This window comes from Megascapheus bottae, chromosome 1 (assembly GCF_031878675.1).
Source record: "Megascapheus bottae isolate mThoBot1 chromosome 1, mThoBot2.hap1, whole genome shotgun sequence".
Classification (NCBI taxonomy): domain Eukaryota; kingdom Metazoa; phylum Chordata; class Mammalia; order Rodentia; family Geomyidae; genus Megascapheus; species Megascapheus bottae.
This window is the reverse complement of record NC_143509.1, coordinates 92868075-92885628: the sequence shown is the minus strand read 5'-3', so window position 1 is coordinate 92885628 and position 17554 is coordinate 92868075. Positions and strand designations below refer to the sequence as shown.

Here is a 17554-nt window from a genome sequence, read left to right as displayed (position 1 = left end):
CATGATCAACTGCATTTTTTCTCAACCTAAATGGACGTTCATTTTGAGTGTGAGTGAGCGTGTGTGTGTGTGTGTGTGTGTGTGTGTGTATTAATCAATTTCCCTTTAGTTTTGAGGATCATATTTGGGGTGGGGAGTACAATCATATTTTAATTTGGTCCGTGGCCTATACCTAGTCTCATGGCTTGTTTCAATTTAAAATCTACTCTTATTTTCATCATTTCACAGATATTACATATTCACTTACATAAGCCATTCAGGTAAAACTAAGTCTCCCAGCATCAGCACATGCATAAAAGTTGGAAGCTAGGTATGGTGGCTCACGCCTGTAAACCTAGCTACTAGAGAGGCTGAGATCTGAGGATCACAGTTCAAAGCCAGCCCAGGCACTAAAGAACGTGAGACATCACCAATTAACCACCAGAAAATCGGAAGTGACCTTGTGGCTCAAGGGGTAGGGCAGTAGCCTTACACTGAAGAGCTCAAGCCCTACGACAAAACAACACCCCCCCCCCAAAAAAAAACCCTGTAACTTGGAAAGTCTTAATCAGAAACTGAGAGCAGCTAATCCCTTACAACTAAGTGGGAGTACTTTTAATCCCAATTAAACAGGTGGCAGAAATGAGAGTGCCCTGTTCAGAGTCTAGCCTGTGTAAATTAGCAAGATTGTATCTCTTTTAAAAAAAAAAAAGAAAGAAAGAAAAGAAAAGCCCGAGGCGTGCTGGAATGTGTTTATAACCCCAGCTATGTGAGGGAGAGGAGACTGCAGTCCTCAAGGCGCGCTTCAGGCAAACAGCCCTAGATCCAATCTGAAAAATAAAACTTAAAAAAGGGTGAAAAGAGTGACTCAACTGTTTACTAATGCGAGGCCCTCATTTCAAAGTCTATTACTACCAAAAATAAAAAGCTGTGTCAAGTAAACTCCCTAAAGTTTTTGCCTCTCCCACTAGAGAAAACTACTTGATTTTATTTGTAAACGAGGACGATCCTCTTGCAATACAATATTGGGTACCATCCTCTTCATGCTTAATGAAGCTCAACACGTACACAGTTGCACACACACACACACAGGATCTCTAGTGCAGCAAGTTACCTAAACCTCTTATTTCCATGGCTTCCTTAATGAAGCGGAACGCACCAGATGAACACACAAACTAGTAAATGGCTTTAGTGCCAACTGCGAGACAACGCTTGGGTAAGCGGATCTGGGGTGAGTGGACCGCGGAGCCCCGCTAACCAAGCGGTTCGGCTTCGTCCCCAGAAGTCCGGGGGCGTCCGTCCGGGCGAGCCCGGGGAACCGAGAGCGGGGACGGGGAAGCCCAGGGAGGGGTCGGGCAGGACACGGGGAGCGGAGGGAAGGGCCGGCTCGGGCGGGCACCTGGAGCTCCGCGGCGGCGGCCGGGGGGCGAGCGCGGCCCCGCCGCGGAGGCCAGGCGCGCCGTCCCCGGGCCCCGCTCCGCTCGCCCCCCGCCCTTCCCTCGGCTCCCCGCAGCCGCTCCCGCCCCTCCCCACCCGGCTCCCTCAAGTCTCCACGAACGGAAATGGGAGTCGCAGCGTCGGGGACCAGCGGAAACAAAACACAGAGGCGGCCGCGGGGGGGCTGGCGTGGGGGACAGGCCCCGGAACGAGGCCGGAACGAGGCCCGCCCGCGAGGGCCCGCGCTCTGCGCCGCTTCCTCCCCGCGCCCTCACTCACCCACTCTGGGATCGGCCCGGCAGCCGGCTGGCAACGGCAGCGGCGCGGGCTCCACGTGCGGCGCCTCTCCGGGTGAGACCTGCAGCTCCCACGACTCCAAGCAGTAGGTTCCCGGACCCGGCCCGCGGAACAGGCTCCGAGAAACCCCGGCCCCTCTCCCGCCTCCCAGACACCCCCGGTCCAGGACTACAACTCCCAACAGGCAGTGCGAAACGAACGCCCGGGACAACGGGGGCCTACGAGGCTCAACCCGCCAATCCGCTTTGTAGTGCTCTCACTTCCCCTTCACAATTTACACAACCCGAGGAACAAGATACTGCCTTATTCAGATGAGAGTTTAGACCTAGGGGGAGGGAGACTATGGGGAGCGCACATGCGTACAAAGCACTGTTTCCAAAAAGAACAGTAAATACAAACTAAAACATGAAAAAAAAAGAGGGTCAACTCAAGGGAAGATGGCGGAGTCTACGCAAGAAGACCCGGAAGTACTTACCCACCACTTCCTCCTCTTGTTGGGCTTCTGTCTTACCTAGAGCGGTCCGATCACACACTGTCTCGGAGGCGCTTCCTGTCCGGTGAGCGTGGAACGATTGAAATGGGGGCCCACAATGCACTGCGCTGGCGGGTATCCGAGTGTGGGCGGGGCCAGGGCCGGAAGTAGGACGGCTGTGGCGGCGGTGACTCTGGCGGCTCGGGACGGAGTACGAGGTGACCGGGAGGGTTGCTAGGTCAGCCTGGCCTCTGGGGAACCAGAATCTGGGTTTGTTTTTTCGTGAGAGCTGGGCTTCCTCTCACCCTTACCCTACTGGGAGGAGAGGGCAGCCCTGCGTCCCTGGCACCTTCGCGGCCTTGGCCGCGGTTACAGATGACCTCGGCGCTCCTCGGCCTTGAAGTGAACCCTGGTTCCCGGTGGACGAGGGCCGCTGATGACCTCTGCGAGGGTCCGCCCTGGGGTGGGGGGCGCGGAGTCCTGCGGCCGCGGGGCCTGGGCCGGCGGTCGGGCGGGGGTGGGGGGCATCTCAAGGTCAAGCGCTCAGGACCAGACTTTTTTTTTTTTTATGACTTCACCTCCCCACCCGGGGCAAGCGAGACAATCCCGTGGACGGTACTTGGGGCCGGTGGCGCGTGCATTCTCAGGACGTAAAGAACACCGTAGTCATGCTAAAAGTTTTCATCAACCCCCCCCCCCAAAAAAAAAAAAACCAATCGTGTTAAACATTCCTGTGAGTTGAGTTTAGGGTTCTGTACTGAAGAGACAGCAAATGGTCTGACCCTTGGCTAGCCAGTCATCACTATAAATAGAACCCTGTCCCGGAGGACAAGACCTCTTAATAATTAACACCCATCACTTTTGTGTCGAATCCCCAACACAGACTCACGTTTAGTCTTAATAGCACCTTAAATTCCTGTAAGGAATTTATCACCAGTATTACAACTTGCTTGTATTCTGGCATGTGCCTTCCGCATGACAGGGATTCACATAGAGAAGCGACCTCGAGGGGTTTTTAGAATTTAAAGTTTGCACATGTTATGTATATGTAAGGTGTGTGTGGATTTGTGTTGAACTCTTGGGCCAGGGATTTAATCTCCAGACCTCAGTTTCTGTATGGGCATGTTAAAGCATTGGCATCCTAGAAGGTTATCTGTTGTTTGCTTGTAGTCTTTGCTCAAGCATTTTTCCTCTGGTGCAGTTGAACAGTTGACAGAGCAATTCTTTGAGTTTTCTCAAATGCTTTTGTTTTCTTCCTGGTTAGTAATGATACCTTGTTTGATTGCATGATCTCTTTTGATAGTGTTTGCATGCTCTTTCAGGGTTTGTCAATCTTGGCACTGCTGATATTTGAACTGTTATGGAGCATTGCCACTTTTGGTTAATATCCTATAAGATTATTTCATGGCATCTCTGGCCTCAGGCCAATAACTTTCAGAACAGTCTTCAGATACTAACAAAAGTGTCCTGGGAGATTACCCTTATCCTTATACCTCTCAGAATCTGGGTTGAAAGGACCACTCTTCCTCATGAATACCTTTGAAGAAGTATGGATTCAAATTACCAGAAAAGTGAGATTAAAAACCAAAGAAGGCCCAGAAAATACAAATGTGTTTTTTAATATTAAATTCAGGATATAAATTACTTTGTTGAATTGGTATAAAAGTTTCTAAAACCTGTTTCACAGTGTCTCTTAATACTATACATGGGCACAGTTTGTAATCTTCTACTGATCCTGTCTACTGAAACTTTCGTAGCAGTCTGTTGTCCCAGGTAGTGGTAGTGATTAGGAATTCTGTGGATGCACATGGAGAGCATATTACTATGTCATGTTTTCCTTTTATTTTAAGGTTTAAACGTTTGCTAGGCTGTATATGCAGCTGTGCATCCTCAATTGCCATTCCAGTTTAGGGCTTGGTAAATTCTTTGTATTTCTAAACTTAAGTACTAGTCTTATGGAAATTGTCTTCTAACTACTTGTGACTTCTTTATTTCTCCCACCTAGAATTCTGGTTGCATGTATTTATTGCAATTTGAAATACTTTTCATTTTATCTTCAAATCACTAAATTCAGGTCTCTAAAGGCTGAGTCATTCCTCATGGCTCTGAAGTCCCTAGGGCCTTTGGGTAAGAAGCAAATGATTGTAATGAGGAGTGGGGTAGAGACTCGGGTCACATCCAGAGTTAAGTATGGTAGGATTTAGTTCCTTAGCAGTTAGAGTCCTACCTTAATGTATGTAGAGATATTTTAGAGAAAGTACACTAAAGTTCCCATGTTTCTTCTCAGTACCTTAGAACCACCATGATTCTTCAGAGGCTCTTCAGATTCTCCTCTGTCATTCGGTCAGCAGTCTCTGTTCATTTGCGGAGGAACATTGGTGTTACAGCTGTGGCATTTAATAAGGAACTTGATCCTATACAGAAACTCTTTGTGGACAAGATTAGAGAGTACAAAGCAAAGCGACAGTAAGTAATCAACCACATTATGAATGTAAATGTTAGGTGTATGCAAATTTCAAGGTATCCATCCCAAACCTTATCTTTGTGGGCTGCAAGGAGGAAGTTCCATTAAATCTATTGTTATTTAAAATATATCCTTACTAAAATGTCACTATGAACTAAGTCATAACCTGATACATACACTCAGCATCATTTAGCAGATACATTTAAGAAAAGTCACCCTAAGTTTATAAAATTGTGAGAAAACATCAGAATACGCGTTCAATTTGTGCCATTTAGTGACTTCACTTGGGATAAGTACAGCAGTTTTATTTTACTTTTTTAAATACGTACTTACTCAGGGAATATTGAAGAACAAATGACTGAAGTGAAAAGACAAGGTTATAAAAAACCCTGTCTTTTGGAGGTGGTCAACTATTGTCTATCATCAAGTACAAACCCTAGTCTTAGAAAAAGTGGTGTACATTTACTTCCATTCTCTCTTGTTTAATTGTCTACTGTGTACAAAGCACTAGACTATTCTTTATGATGGACACACTTATGAAGATTGTGGAAATTTAATAGAGGTAAAACACCTATATAAGGTATATACAGTATAAGGTAAGTGATAGTAGGCACTAAGTGACAAATTCAGTGTTTGGAGAATTCCTAACTACTTTCTAGCTGTAGGCATTTTGGAAGGTATCTTGGTAGAGGTAATGTTTAATCGTGGCTTTGAACACATTATTTGGGGTCTTATCTCCCAAAAATTTTATGAATAGCAGTAGATCATCCTTCCCGTGTAAAAAGAAGAAAAAGAATTAACTTATTGATTATTTTGATTGTAGCTTGAAAAGTAGGACACTCACACCCAGGGTTTTACCCTAGGTTAAGACCTATATGGGTTTGCATAGGAGGAGAATGTATTTTAGAATGGAAAAACAATGTGAAAGCTAGAAAGCACAACATAGAATTCTGTTTCCCCAGAGTAGTGGGCATATGAGGAGTTGAGTCAATAGTTCGGACAGATTCATCCTGATTGTAGGTATGAAGACACCGGGTGATAGGGTTTTTGTAGGAAATTGAAGGATTTTAAACCTGTGAAGATATCACAGCACGACTTTTATGTACAGAAAGTAGTATTATGGGAGTATTAGAATGAGAAGAAAATAAAAAGACATCGGGAAAATGTAATAATCAAAACATTACTTAGTGATAACCTCCATAGAAATAGGAATATAAAAGTGACAGTAGAAGGGGCATTTAAAAAAGAAAAAAAACTAAACTAAGTGCTGTGACTCATAGCTACGGTCTTAGCTTCTCAGAGGGCAAGGCTAGGTTTGTGGTTTGAGGACAGCCCAAGCAAAATGTTATAGAGAGCCCATCTTGACTAACAAGGTGGCTATTGTGATGCATATCTATAATCCCAGTACATGGAAGGCACAGTCTGATGCTGCCCTGAGCAAGACTCTCACTGAGAAAATAACTAAAGGCAAAGGACTCGGCGTATAGCACAAGTGATAGAGTACTTTTTTAGAAAGCACCAAGTTCTGAGTTCAAACCCCAGTAGCATTGCCCCTCTCCCCCAAAATATAAGAAAATTTGATATAAGAAAATCAAGGTTAGGCCGGGAGTTTGGCCTAGTGGTAGAGTGCTTGCCTAGCATGCACAAAGACCTGGGTCCAATTCCTCGGTACCATATACATAGAAAAAAGCTGGAAATGGTGCTATGACTCCAGGGTAGCAGTCTAGCCTTGAGAAAAGTCTAAGGACAGTGCTCAGGCCCTGAGTTCAGGGCCCACAACTGGCCAAAAAAAAAAACAAGGCTAAGAGGTTAGAATTTTTGAACAGCATCCTGTTCAATAAGCATGTGTGTATAACTTTTTAGGAATTTGTCCTCCACACAGATGTAGCATCTCAGTGTTGAGGCTGTTTGCATTTTAACTTGTCTTAAAAGGCTTGGCCAATAAGAATTCAGTGCTTAGGTAAACTCTGACTCTTAAGGAGTCTGCAATTTCTCCTTATAAGATCAGCCAAAGTGTCTTTCCTTAATGAGTAGCTTTCTGTTAAGCCATATGTCACACACACACTGGTCTTAATGCATGTGTAGTATGCATGAAATGTAGTAATTTAACTCTTAAGCAAATGTAAATATCCATTTTACTTACAAATTTCAAAATTGCTAAGGTTTGAAATAATTTACTTCTTTTGATAGGTCCAAATTCTAAGGTCTTTGAATTACCAAGATTTTAATTTTTGTATTTAAAAATTAACTTGCCGTTGGGGATAGAACCTGGAATTTCACATACATGCTGAGCTGTAACTGAGTTCTTAACTTTAAGAGTCATTTAGTAGGGCCGGGAGTTTGGCCAAGTGGTTAAAGTGCTTGACTAGCATGCACAAAGACCCGGGTTCAATTCCTTGGTACCACATATATAGAAAAAAAAAGTCATTCAGTGATGGCTAATTTAAAGTAGGTAATGATAATGGGTAACACTTAGTTCTAACTGTGTGAATTGTCTTAAGATCTCTGCTTGATAGAATCTTTATTTTTAGATAAAAAATAAAATTTAAAGCTGGGCTCAATGGCTGATGTCTATAATGCTAGCTATTCAGGAGGCAGAGATCTGAGAATCGCAATTCAAAGCCAGCCGGGGCACTAAAGACTGTGACACTCTTGTCTCCAGTTAGCCACTAGAAAACTGGAAGTGGCATTTCCAGCCTCGGCCTTGGATCCGTGATGTTGATGCCCAAGAGGAACCAGATTGCCATTTATGAACTCCTTTTTTAAGGAGATGGTTGTGGTGGCCAAGAAGTATGTCAACATGCCCAAGTACCCAGAGCTAGCAGACAAGAATGTGCCCAACCTTCACATCATGAAGGCCACATAGTCTTTCAGAGGCCACTTGAAGGAACAGTTTGCCTGAAGGCATTTTTATTGGTACCTAACCAAGGAAGGCATCCAGTATCTCCAAGATTACCTTCACCTGCCTCCACAGCTGACCCAAGACTGGCAGGCCTCGGCCCAAAGGTCTGGAGGGTGAGAGGCCTGCAAGACTCCTAAGAGGTGAAGCTGACAGAGACACCTACAGATAGAGCGCTGTACCCCGGTGCTGACAAGAAAGCCGAGGCTGGGGCTGGGTCATCAACTGAATTCCAGTTTAGAGGTAGATTTGGTTGTGGATGTGGACAGCCACCCTAGTAAAGATGGAGAGAATTATTTTGTGTTGAATAAACTTGTAGCCTTGAGCTGAAGAGCTCGGGGACAGCACCCAGGCCAAGAGTACAAGCCCCACAACTGACAAACAAAATGAAACAAAACCCTAAAGTTTAAGAGTGATTCTTGCCTTGCCATGGTTGGTGTACTTGCTAAATGGCACAGCTGACATTCCAAAGGAACTCATTTTTGACAGTGAAAAGTCTTAATGTTAGAGATTTCCTTCAAGATAACTTAGTGTGAAACCTCATACTAATAAAATGTGGCTTGAAGATCAGGTGTAAATACTTGTTTTCTTGTTTTAAAAAGTGCTTTTAGCCAGGCACAGTGACTCATGCCTGTAATCCTAGCTACTTAGGAGGCTGAGGTTTGTGGATCTTGGTTCAAAGCCAGCCTGGCCACTAAAGACCGTGAGACTCTTATTTCCAATTAACCTCTAGAAACCAGAAGTGGTACTGTGGCTCAAGGGGTAGGGCTATATAGCTTTGAGCTGAATACTTCAGGGACAATGCCCAGGCCCAGAATCCAAGCCCTACAACTGACCAAAAAAAAAAAGTGATTTTTGTTCTTTGAAACTAGTGTATAATGCTCATTTTTATTTGCTCATTTGCAAATAGGTCATCTCAAGGACCTGTAGATGCTGGCCCAGAGTATCAGCAAGACCTGGAGAGAGAGCTTTTTAAACTAAAACAAATGTATGGGAAAGGAGACATGACGACATTCCCTACCTTCAAATTTGAAGGTAAGTTTCTAGTTACAGATTTGTTCTATAGTGTATTAGATAGAGAATACTAAATTTTTTGTGTGCAGTGTTTTGGTGGTAGGGATGAAACCCAGGGTCTTAAAAATACTAGGCAAACTTAACACTGAGCTAAACCCCAGTCCTTAATAATTATTTTGATTTTTCAGATTTTTTTTTTTTTTTTTTTTTTGCCAGTCCTGGGCTTGAGCTCAGGGCCTAAGCACTGTTCTTGGACTTTTTCAAGGCTAGAGCTCTACCACTTGAGCCCTCAGCACCACTTCCGGCTTTTTTTCTGTGTATGTGGTACTGAGGAATCAAACCTGGGTCTTCATGCGTGCTAGGCAAGCACTTTACCTCTAGGCCAAACTCCCAGCCCGATTGTTCAGATTTTTTAAATGGCAGTTACATGTGGATATCTGAATTCTAACTGCTTGATCTCAAATCCTGACAGGGTCACTTACTAGCTATGTGATCTTGGGCAGTTCATTGGTACCTATTTTCTCATCTGAAATTTGGGGTAAATTAGAGTACCTTTTTCCATAAGGTCCTTGCAGTTAAATGGGATAGAATACTTAACACCAATTAATAGAGAACTGTGCTCATGGAAACTGTAATAAACAGCAATTTTTGTGTTTCTGTATAGATTTTTAAAAATGTGTCACTCTAAGTCAGCATTTGTTGCAGTGTAGCTAACCTTAAACTCTTTTCCTTCTTCTCAGATCCCAAATTTGAAGTCTTGGAAAAACCCTCATCCTGAAGAAATAACATGAAGTTAATCTGGTAATCTGTCATAGATTTGTTGTACAACTACTTAGAAACATAATAAACATATACTTCACCACTATCAAATGCTCTTTAAATTTTGATTACAAATAAATTGGTAATGATAATATTGCCTGTATGTTGGAATGTAGTAAATCCTGTTGTAGGGGTGTTTTAAAATTCTTGGGTATATATTGGGTACAGTTTACCCATAGTCGTCCTTGTCAGACTCTTCTCAGTATGCTGCAAGATCGCTTTAGTAACACAGACATAGTTACAGAATGATAGTGCTATGAAAGGATGTTAGACTTCCTCCCATAATATAAAGAAATGGTTTATAAATCCTTTGCTATACTTTTCTTAGAAAACTCAGCATCATTTTTAGTTGTATTTTATCTTCTCCACTGTAAGCCCAGATCCCTTGTCTTCATTTAGAGATCACAGCCTAGTATTGTTTAGTACAGACTTAGGAGGAAGAAGTAGGGATATAGTGAGAAGACAGTTTTATAAAAGAACTTATTTTAAAAGCTCTAAGCTAGGTTCCGGTGACTCACTCCTGTAATCCTAGCTACTCGGGAGGTTGAGACGTGAGCATCGTGGTTCAAAGACAGCTGGGCAGAAAAGTTCCAAAGAGAGTCTTACCTGCAGCTAACCACTCAAAAACAGAAGTGGCACGGTGGCTCAAGTGGTAGAGAGCTAGCCTTAAGCACAAAAAGGCTCAGGGACAGTGTCCAAGCCCTGAGTTCAAGCCCCACAGCTGACAAAAAAAATAATAATATATATATATATATACATACATACATACATATAACTAGCCTAGTGTGGTATAAACCTATAATCCTAGCACTCTTGAGACTTGGAGGATTATGAGTTCAGGGTCAGTCTAGGCTGTGTAGCTAATTTTAGGTCAGCCTGTTAAAGTCTTGCTACATTGCACAATCCCTGTCTGGGGCACAGGAAAAGTTTATATGGTATTCTTGTATCCAAGGAATGAAAGAATATTTTCTGGGCATGTGGTTTATCAGGAACCATCAAAATTTAATTAACTATACATAGCCCTCAAAGTAATTACCTAAAAAAAATATTTTTAAGGAAAAACAGCCATACATGCAATTTTATACCTGACAATATGGCATATCAGTGCATATGAGTCTTCAACCTTTAGTTACCTTAGAGGATAATACTGTTCATAACATTGACAAAACTCTAATATTTGGACAAATTTATATGTGATAGGATAAAGGGCACAATGGTGTCTGGGATGAGCGGGCAGTAGGGTCAGGAGTTCCATGCTAGACTGGCTACCTGGTGACACTCTGGCTTAAAAAAAGTGGGGGGGGGGGATTTTTAGTGTCAGAATTATTTATTTTGGTCAGCAGTTTAGAAGTTGGCAGACATCCAGACCTAGAGATGATGAGATTCTAATCTTAAATGGCTAAAGAACTAGCCTTGTAGCTGCAGATGGTAGAGGGTGTAGTTTCCTGGGTTTTACTGAACAATAGGTGGGTTATTATTAAATGAGACTAAAAAGTTAATCAAACAAATCCAGCTGTAGGATGAAAGAAGTTCTTTGCAAAGTTGTATTGAAAAAAAAAATCAATCATTCCAGATTTAGTTAGGCTAAATCCCTCAACTAAAAATAAATCTTGATATAACTCACAATATTAAAACTTCCTTATTTGGAAAAGAAAAAAAAAATCCAGACCCGGTGGAACATTCCTGTAATTGCAGCACTGGGAAGGCTGAAGTAGGCAAGATTGTGACTTCGAGGCCACCCTAAGCTGGAGGGAAAGAACATATAAAAACAGTTGCTGTTAAGGATTCTAGAGTCCTGATCTTTTATAAACACAAGTTCACTGCAGGAAAATAAAACCAAACTGCTCTGAAAACTAGTGGGATTTTTTACCCAGTTGTTAGTGTACAAGTCTCTCAGATGTAAAAATCAAGAACAAATGAAAAGTCTGGACACATTATCCACAGAGAAAATTTTAATCAGAAAATTACTGTGCATGGTACATCCTTGGTGGAGACAGAAGCATTCTTTACATGATGGTCTTCGCTTAGCTGCATACAATATTGCAAGATAATGTATAGTATAGTTTGGGACAAAGGCAGTGGTAGGTGTTTACACTGGATAAAATGAATTCTGCCATCTTTGATGGCTTTTTTTCCCTATCAATGAAGTTAAGGCACTAGATAATCTTCATATCACAGTATGGATTTGTGTCCTTTACACTAAAGTGGCTAAGCCAGTAATGGTGTATCTAAAGATGATGGTCATAAATCCCCTTGGCATTTCACAATGTGACATGAAGCATTCCTTAAGCCATAGCACATCTTTTTGTCAAAGCATAGGCAACCTGTAGCCTGCTTTCTTCTACTATCGGTGGAAAACCATGTCTGAGGGGCTAACTCCTATTCCAGGGGAACTAGAATACAGACACATTCTTTGCTTCTTTATTGTGCAGTGCTGTCTTTATGGGACAATGACAGAGTTGAGTAGCCATATCAGAATCCATGTGGGTTAAAATACCTACTACTTGCTAGGTGTGGTAGTTCCTCAGGAGGCCCCAGTTGTGGAAATCATAATTTTATGCATGCATGTATGTATGTATGTATGTATGTATGTATGTATGTATGTATGTATGTATTGTGCCAGTCCTGGGGCCTGGGCACTGTCCTTGGACTCTTTTGCTCAAGGCTAGCGCTCTACCACTTGAGCAGTAGCACTACTTCTAGCTTTTTTTGTGTATGTGGTTCCGGGGAATCAAACCCAGAGCTTCATTCATGCCAGGCAAGCACTCTACCACTCGGCTATGCTCCCAGCCCCAGGGATCATGATTTTAGACAAACCTGTGCAAAAAGTTAGCATCTGAACCACAGTGGTGTGTATCTGTATTTCCAGCTATATGGGATGTTCTAAGTAATAGGAATGTCATCCCAGGCTAGCTCTGTTAGCAGAAATTTCCCTCCAAGTAGCCAAAAAAAAAAAAACAACAAAAAAAAAAAAACCAAAAACCCAAAGCAGGTTTTCATTTGTTGAAATGGTAGTAAGCCTAGCAAGTATACAAGCTTTGAGTTCAAACCCAGAATCATCAAAAGAAAAAAAAAAAAAAAACATTTGCTGTCCCCTCACAAATGGAGTGATAATTTGCTTTAGAGCTCTATCAGACAGAGCCTTCCAGGAATAAGAGGTGAAGTGAATTGAATGCCATAGGTAAGGCAAAGGGGGAGGGAACCAGCTGGTAGTGAGCATCTCCCAAGCAAGCTGGTGGCTAGACACTCAGTGTGCTAACCATTTGCTCAGGGATTTATGGAGATTGGTATTGACTACTATGTAGAAAGAAGATACCTCTGAGACTTTTTTTTGGGGGGGGGAGTACTGGGGATCAAACCCAGGATGTCGCACTTACTAGGCAAGTGCTTTGCCACTGAGCTATCCCAGCCCAGAAGATGCCTCTGAAAGCAATGTATCTATGTTCATATATTCAGCGTTTTCAAAGGTAGTGAGGTAGTGTAGCCATTTTTTATTTTTTATTTATTTATTTTATTTTTTTAGTGAGGGAAGGATGCCAGCCCTGAGGCTTGAACTAGGAGTTTGGGCACTGTCCCTGGACTTTTACTCAAGGCTCTTCCACCTGAGCCACAGCTCTACTTCCAGCTTTTTGGAAATTGTTTGGAAATAAGAATTCATGGACCTCCCTGTCTGGCAGGATTTGAACCATGATCCTCAGATCTCAGCCTCCTGAGTAGTTAAGATTAGAGCCTTAAGCCACCAGCACCAAGCAGCCTTTTTATCCAAATTTGTCCAAAAGTACATGACAAATCACTAGCATATATTTCATCTTTAATAAAAATCAATCAATTCTAAAAGATGGTACTTTTCAACACAGCCTTCTTCACAGAGAAGATCATTTTTTTATTTCACCCATAGTTTCTTATATCCCTTCTACATATCAAGAGGTAGTTACACATTCTTGCTTTGTCATAAGCAGGACTGGCAACCTCCTGGCTCTTTAACAGTGAGGGGCTTGATGCAGTGAGAATTTCAATGCACAGATTTGAAACATCCACCCAGGTAGGGAAAGATATCTGCTAAACCAGGTAGGCTGTAGTGTCAAGCTAATTATTCAGGTTTCTGAGCCTTTTCAAAGGAGTCTCAAAGAATAAAACAGCAGCAATAGCAGTCATTGATGAGGTCACTTGAGTTTGTGTTTATAACTCAGACTTACGTCATCAGTGACAAACCAAGTGAGTACTACAGTGCATATCTGAGTTTTGGTCATTAGCTATTTCTCTTCATGTTTATTTCTCAGAAAAGAAAGTAAACACAAAGTGCACATCTCTGGTTATAAGACCCAGTACTGAGGCCTGCCTTGTGTGGATTTATTAGTGATAAATGAACAGTGGAATAAGGATTATGTTTGGGGACAAAAGAGGATTCTGGTAGAAACAAGAAACAGAGATTCCTTTTGCATCTGTCATAGAGTATTTTTGAAAACCCTAAAATCAGACTTGCACAGAGGTGTGTGCAATTTTATTTTCACTCTGGATTAGCTTCACAGTCAATATGATTTGTTATAGTAACTTTCTTCAGAAGTTAAGACATTTGTTAGCATTTCACAAAATTCAGAGTAAAACACAGTATTTTGATTTTTTAGTTCAGTCAGACAAAGGAAGCCAAGTTGTATATTAGACAATGACAGATTTTTCCCCGCACAAAATAACTTCAGGTGAGCTAGAGTCTATCAAAGTTAAAAGGAGGTTCCAAGTTCATTTCATAGCCCATCTCTTTGCAAATGTAAGTCAGAGCAGAGGCTTATAATATTTTAATAACTTGGATATCAACTGTGGTTTTGATGTGTCTCAAAATTTGGATGCTTTTAAATTATGAAGGATTTTGTGTGTTTGAAATCCTAGGAAAAGAAAGAAAAAACAAGTTGAATGATGTTTAAAGAAATACACATACATCTGTTGAGAGTTAAGCTATGTCCACTATAAGAATCAGCATAAGTCTAATTAGGTACAACCTTATAGAGAATTAAGCAAGTAAACCTTAGAAAACAAGGTACTTGAAACTTTGAGAGCGGAAAGAAATGAGAGGAATATAAGACCAAGAGAAATCTTTGTTAGAAGCAGAATACAAGCTTTCAGGGCAGGACACAGGTCGGCCTCCTTTCTACCAAGGAATACTTATGGCTCACAGTTGTCATACTAGGGCCAGGAGTTTGGCCTAGTGGTAGAGTGCTTGCCTACCATGCACGAAGACCCAGGTTTGATTCCTTGGTACCATATACATAGAAAAGCCAGAAACTGTGCTGTGGTACAAGTGATAGAGCACTGGCCTTGAGGAAAGTGTAAAGACAGTGCTAAGGCCCTGAGCTCAAGCCACAGGACTGGCAAAAAAAAAAAAAGTTGTCAGACTAGAAACCATGATGAAGGATAAACAGAATTAAGACAAGCTTAGCACTATTAAGGCTATTGAAAAATACCAGATGAAAATTAAAAGACCTATTTTCCTTTCAACTGAGACACATAGTACCCCTTATTGTTTGGTGGGATGGGTTTATTTTTCTTTTCATACTTAAGGAGTTCTTTCCATAGATTATATAAACAGATAGGAAATTAGACATTGCTTGTCTCATAATTAAAGCATAGTATGCTTCCAGTGTAGTAAATATAAAACAAGGATTTCTGTGATAAACAGATGCTGGAGTTAGTAATTTTAAGAAATTAAAATTTTACAAGGAGAAAGCCTTTATAGAAATGTAAATGGCTGTTAAATACTAGTATTTAGTAAAATCACTTAAATATTTAAAATTCAGATGTCCATTCTACACCTTAAGCTTTCCTTCAAGGAATATGAGAGTTGATGCCCTGGAGTACAATAACTTCTGACATTCCACACTCTATCCATTTAACCATTCCATCACTACATAACTTTTTTTCTTTTTTCTTTTGCCAGTCCTGGGCTTAAGCTCAGAGACTGACCACTGTCCTTAGACTTTTTCAAGGCTAGAGGTCTACCACTTGATCCACAATGCCACTTCCAGTTTTTTTCCTTGTATGTGGTGTTGAGGAATCGAACCCGGGTCTTCATGCATGCTAGGCAAGCACTCTACCATTAGGCTAAACTCCCAGACAACTACATCACTTTTTAAAACTTCACTCAAAAAACTGTGACGGTACTGACTGCTTCATTGATATATATCAGTACATAGAGGGGAAAATGTCTAAGTTACGTTCTCTAGATTGAACTGGATGAAAAATTCCTTTTTGAACATCAACAGAGAATAATTCATTACACTAAATTTTCCAAAGCCTTGATTAACCAAAGGAAAGTACTAGAACTACAGATCTGCTGGAAGCACCTCACTTGAGAATGTTGCCACTGGGCTCCAGGTCCATATAGTAAGAATGGACGTCTCAATTTTTCTTAGCTATTAATTAGAGTTGAGAACACACAGCTTAGTGATGTTAAGGAAGCAGACTTAGAATATTCGATGAGAAAAAATAATGGCGTGGTAAAGATGGCTTCCTACAATAGCTCTATAAATGCATTTGTATAAGCCCATCCCAGGCAAGGGAAGGAAGTTAGCATTTATTTAAGTCCTTCTAAATACCAGTGGCAGCATAATACAATGTGTTAAAAATGAAATCACTTCCCTTTCCTACTCCATAAATACATGTACTCTACAATTACATTTTAATACTCACATTTTCACTCATTGCTGTGGCTTTAGGTGCAGAACTGCCTTTCCTGTTTGTGGAAAGTGAAAAATAGAATTTACTGCATGATTTCACACTCAGTTCTGATACTCATACCCTCAATTAAGTAATATGAATATTTTAGCCAAGCAGAAAAAAAACCAATAATCCTAACAGATTTTTTATATTTATAAACATTATTCACAGAGAAAGCTATGCACAAAGTTATCAATTTATGTGAAACCCTATGCACCTAATCCTGGGTGACCTAAGGCTTAATATATGACAGATTTTTGTAGACTACAGACTAGAGACTTAATAACATTAACGCTAATTATTTTAAAAGTTTGATTATTACAATTTCAAAGTTCATGTTTGTCCATAGGAAGTTTTGTGTAGTCACTAGAGTGGAAGAAGCTCAGCACATATTGCAGGGTGTATGTTTAATGTGAGAAGTGACAAGAAATAACGACACACCTTGCCTGATAGCTACAATGGGATACATTGGTGGAAGAAAATCTAAGTCCCCACTGCTTCTATAAGATATTTCTGCAAAAGGTAGGGTGGTAGCCTTGAGCTGAAGAACTTAGGGACAATGCCCAGGCCCAGAGTTCAAGTCCCATGACCAACAGCAGCAGCAAACATCTCTCTCTCTCCCTCTCTCTCCCTCCCTTTCTCCCTCCCTCTCTCCCTCCCCCCCTCTCTCTCTTTCTCTCTCTCTTCTGTTTTATTCACTAAAGATGGAAGTTCTCATAATTGCCTGGGGTGCAGAGGTGGGATTAAGGCTGCCCTACTTTTCGGAGCCCATCTTCCCTTTGGCATCACTATTTGAGATAAACTTGTACTTGATCCTGTATTTGTGAAAATGAGAGACTAGGACTGAGGCAGGCTTCTGGGAACAAGAAATGATGTGCAGCTTTGTCTCAAAGGATTAGAAGAAAACCGAATATTTGAAGCCACAGTAGCCCCCAAAAGTGTCTGCAACATCCATATAAATAGAAAGGACAGCCACAGATCAAGTGCAGGAACTTTGTTGACTTTATCCACATCTCATGCACCCATGACTCCTATATTTCTATCAGCAGCTATTTCCCAAACTCCAGACTCATATGTATGGTTACTTGCTAATCATTTCTACTCAGTTCAATAAGCTTATGGAATATTGAAGTTTCAAATACTCCAGACCTCCCCACCATCCCCATCAGTGACCCCACACCCATACTTCCCTCCAACTCTGCATTCTGTAAGTGGGAATTCCTTGATCACCTCCACACAACGTTCTATATCTTTGTTTCTCTCATATCCAGCAGATCAACAAATCCTTGCAACTGTCACCAGAACCCTATTGCATCTCTATAGCATCCCTACCATACCCCTTGGGTAGCAGCCACTATCTTTCTTGTTCTGTTTATTGCAGTAGTTTTGGGATTGACCTACATGCGTCTTAGGATCTGGTCTTTTCTGAACAGCCAGTGGAAGCCTTGAATTAAGAAAAAATCAT

At 41.5% G+C, this 17554-nt stretch overlaps 3 protein-coding genes and 1 pseudogene across 10 annotated transcripts in view; 2 read left to right on the top strand and 2 right to left on the bottom strand.

The window, feature by feature from the left end:
• The window catches only part of Gabpa (GA binding protein transcription factor subunit alpha), a 31843-nt gene extending 29558 nt beyond the window's left edge, over positions 1–2285 (bottom strand). Inside the window, exon 1 of one of the 4 annotated variants that reach the window (XM_090348172.1) lies at positions 2189–2285. The gene's annotated coding sequence lies outside the window, so the exon portion shown is untranslated. Of the gene's footprint in view, positions 1–1138; positions 1218–1695; positions 1888–2188 lie in introns of those variants that run through there. The other 3 variants (XM_090348182.1, XM_090348164.1, XM_090348191.1) reach the window with 3 other exon arrangements.
• Positions 2249–9432, top strand: Atp5pf (ATP synthase peripheral stalk subunit F6). Of its 5 annotated transcripts, none has more exons than XM_090348250.1 (4): positions 2249–2270; positions 4473–4651; positions 8459–8583; positions 9303–9432. In XM_090348250.1, exons 2-4 carry the CDS (start codon positions 4488–4490, stop codon positions 9338–9340), a joined length of 327 nt encoding a protein of 108 aa, XP_090204376.1. In that variant the 5' UTR covers positions 2249–2270; positions 4473–4487; the 3' UTR covers positions 9341–9432. The 5 variants fall into 5 exon arrangements, with proteins under 5 accessions (XP_090204376.1, XP_090204357.1, XP_090204346.1 ...); XM_090348231.1 differs by lacking the exon at positions 2249–2270 and adding an exon at positions 2319–2403; XM_090348220.1 differs by lacking the exon at positions 2249–2270 and adding an exon at positions 2336–2423.
• Positions 7189–8437, top strand: LOC150069593 (small ribosomal subunit protein eS10 pseudogene; annotated as a pseudogene).
• Positions 9433–13689: 4257 nt separating the features above from the next.
• Jam2 (junctional adhesion molecule 2) overlaps positions 13690–17554 on the bottom strand; it is a 54986-nt gene continuing 51121 nt past the window's right edge. The window contains exons 9-10 of the mRNA XM_090348152.1: positions 16063–16105; positions 13690–14261 (exon numbers count right to left, since the gene is read on the bottom strand). Of these exons, the coding sequence (XP_090204278.1) occupies positions 14229–14261; positions 16063–16105 (76 nt within the window). The 3' untranslated portion in view covers positions 13690–14228. The remainder of the gene's footprint in view (positions 14262–16062; positions 16106–17554) is intronic.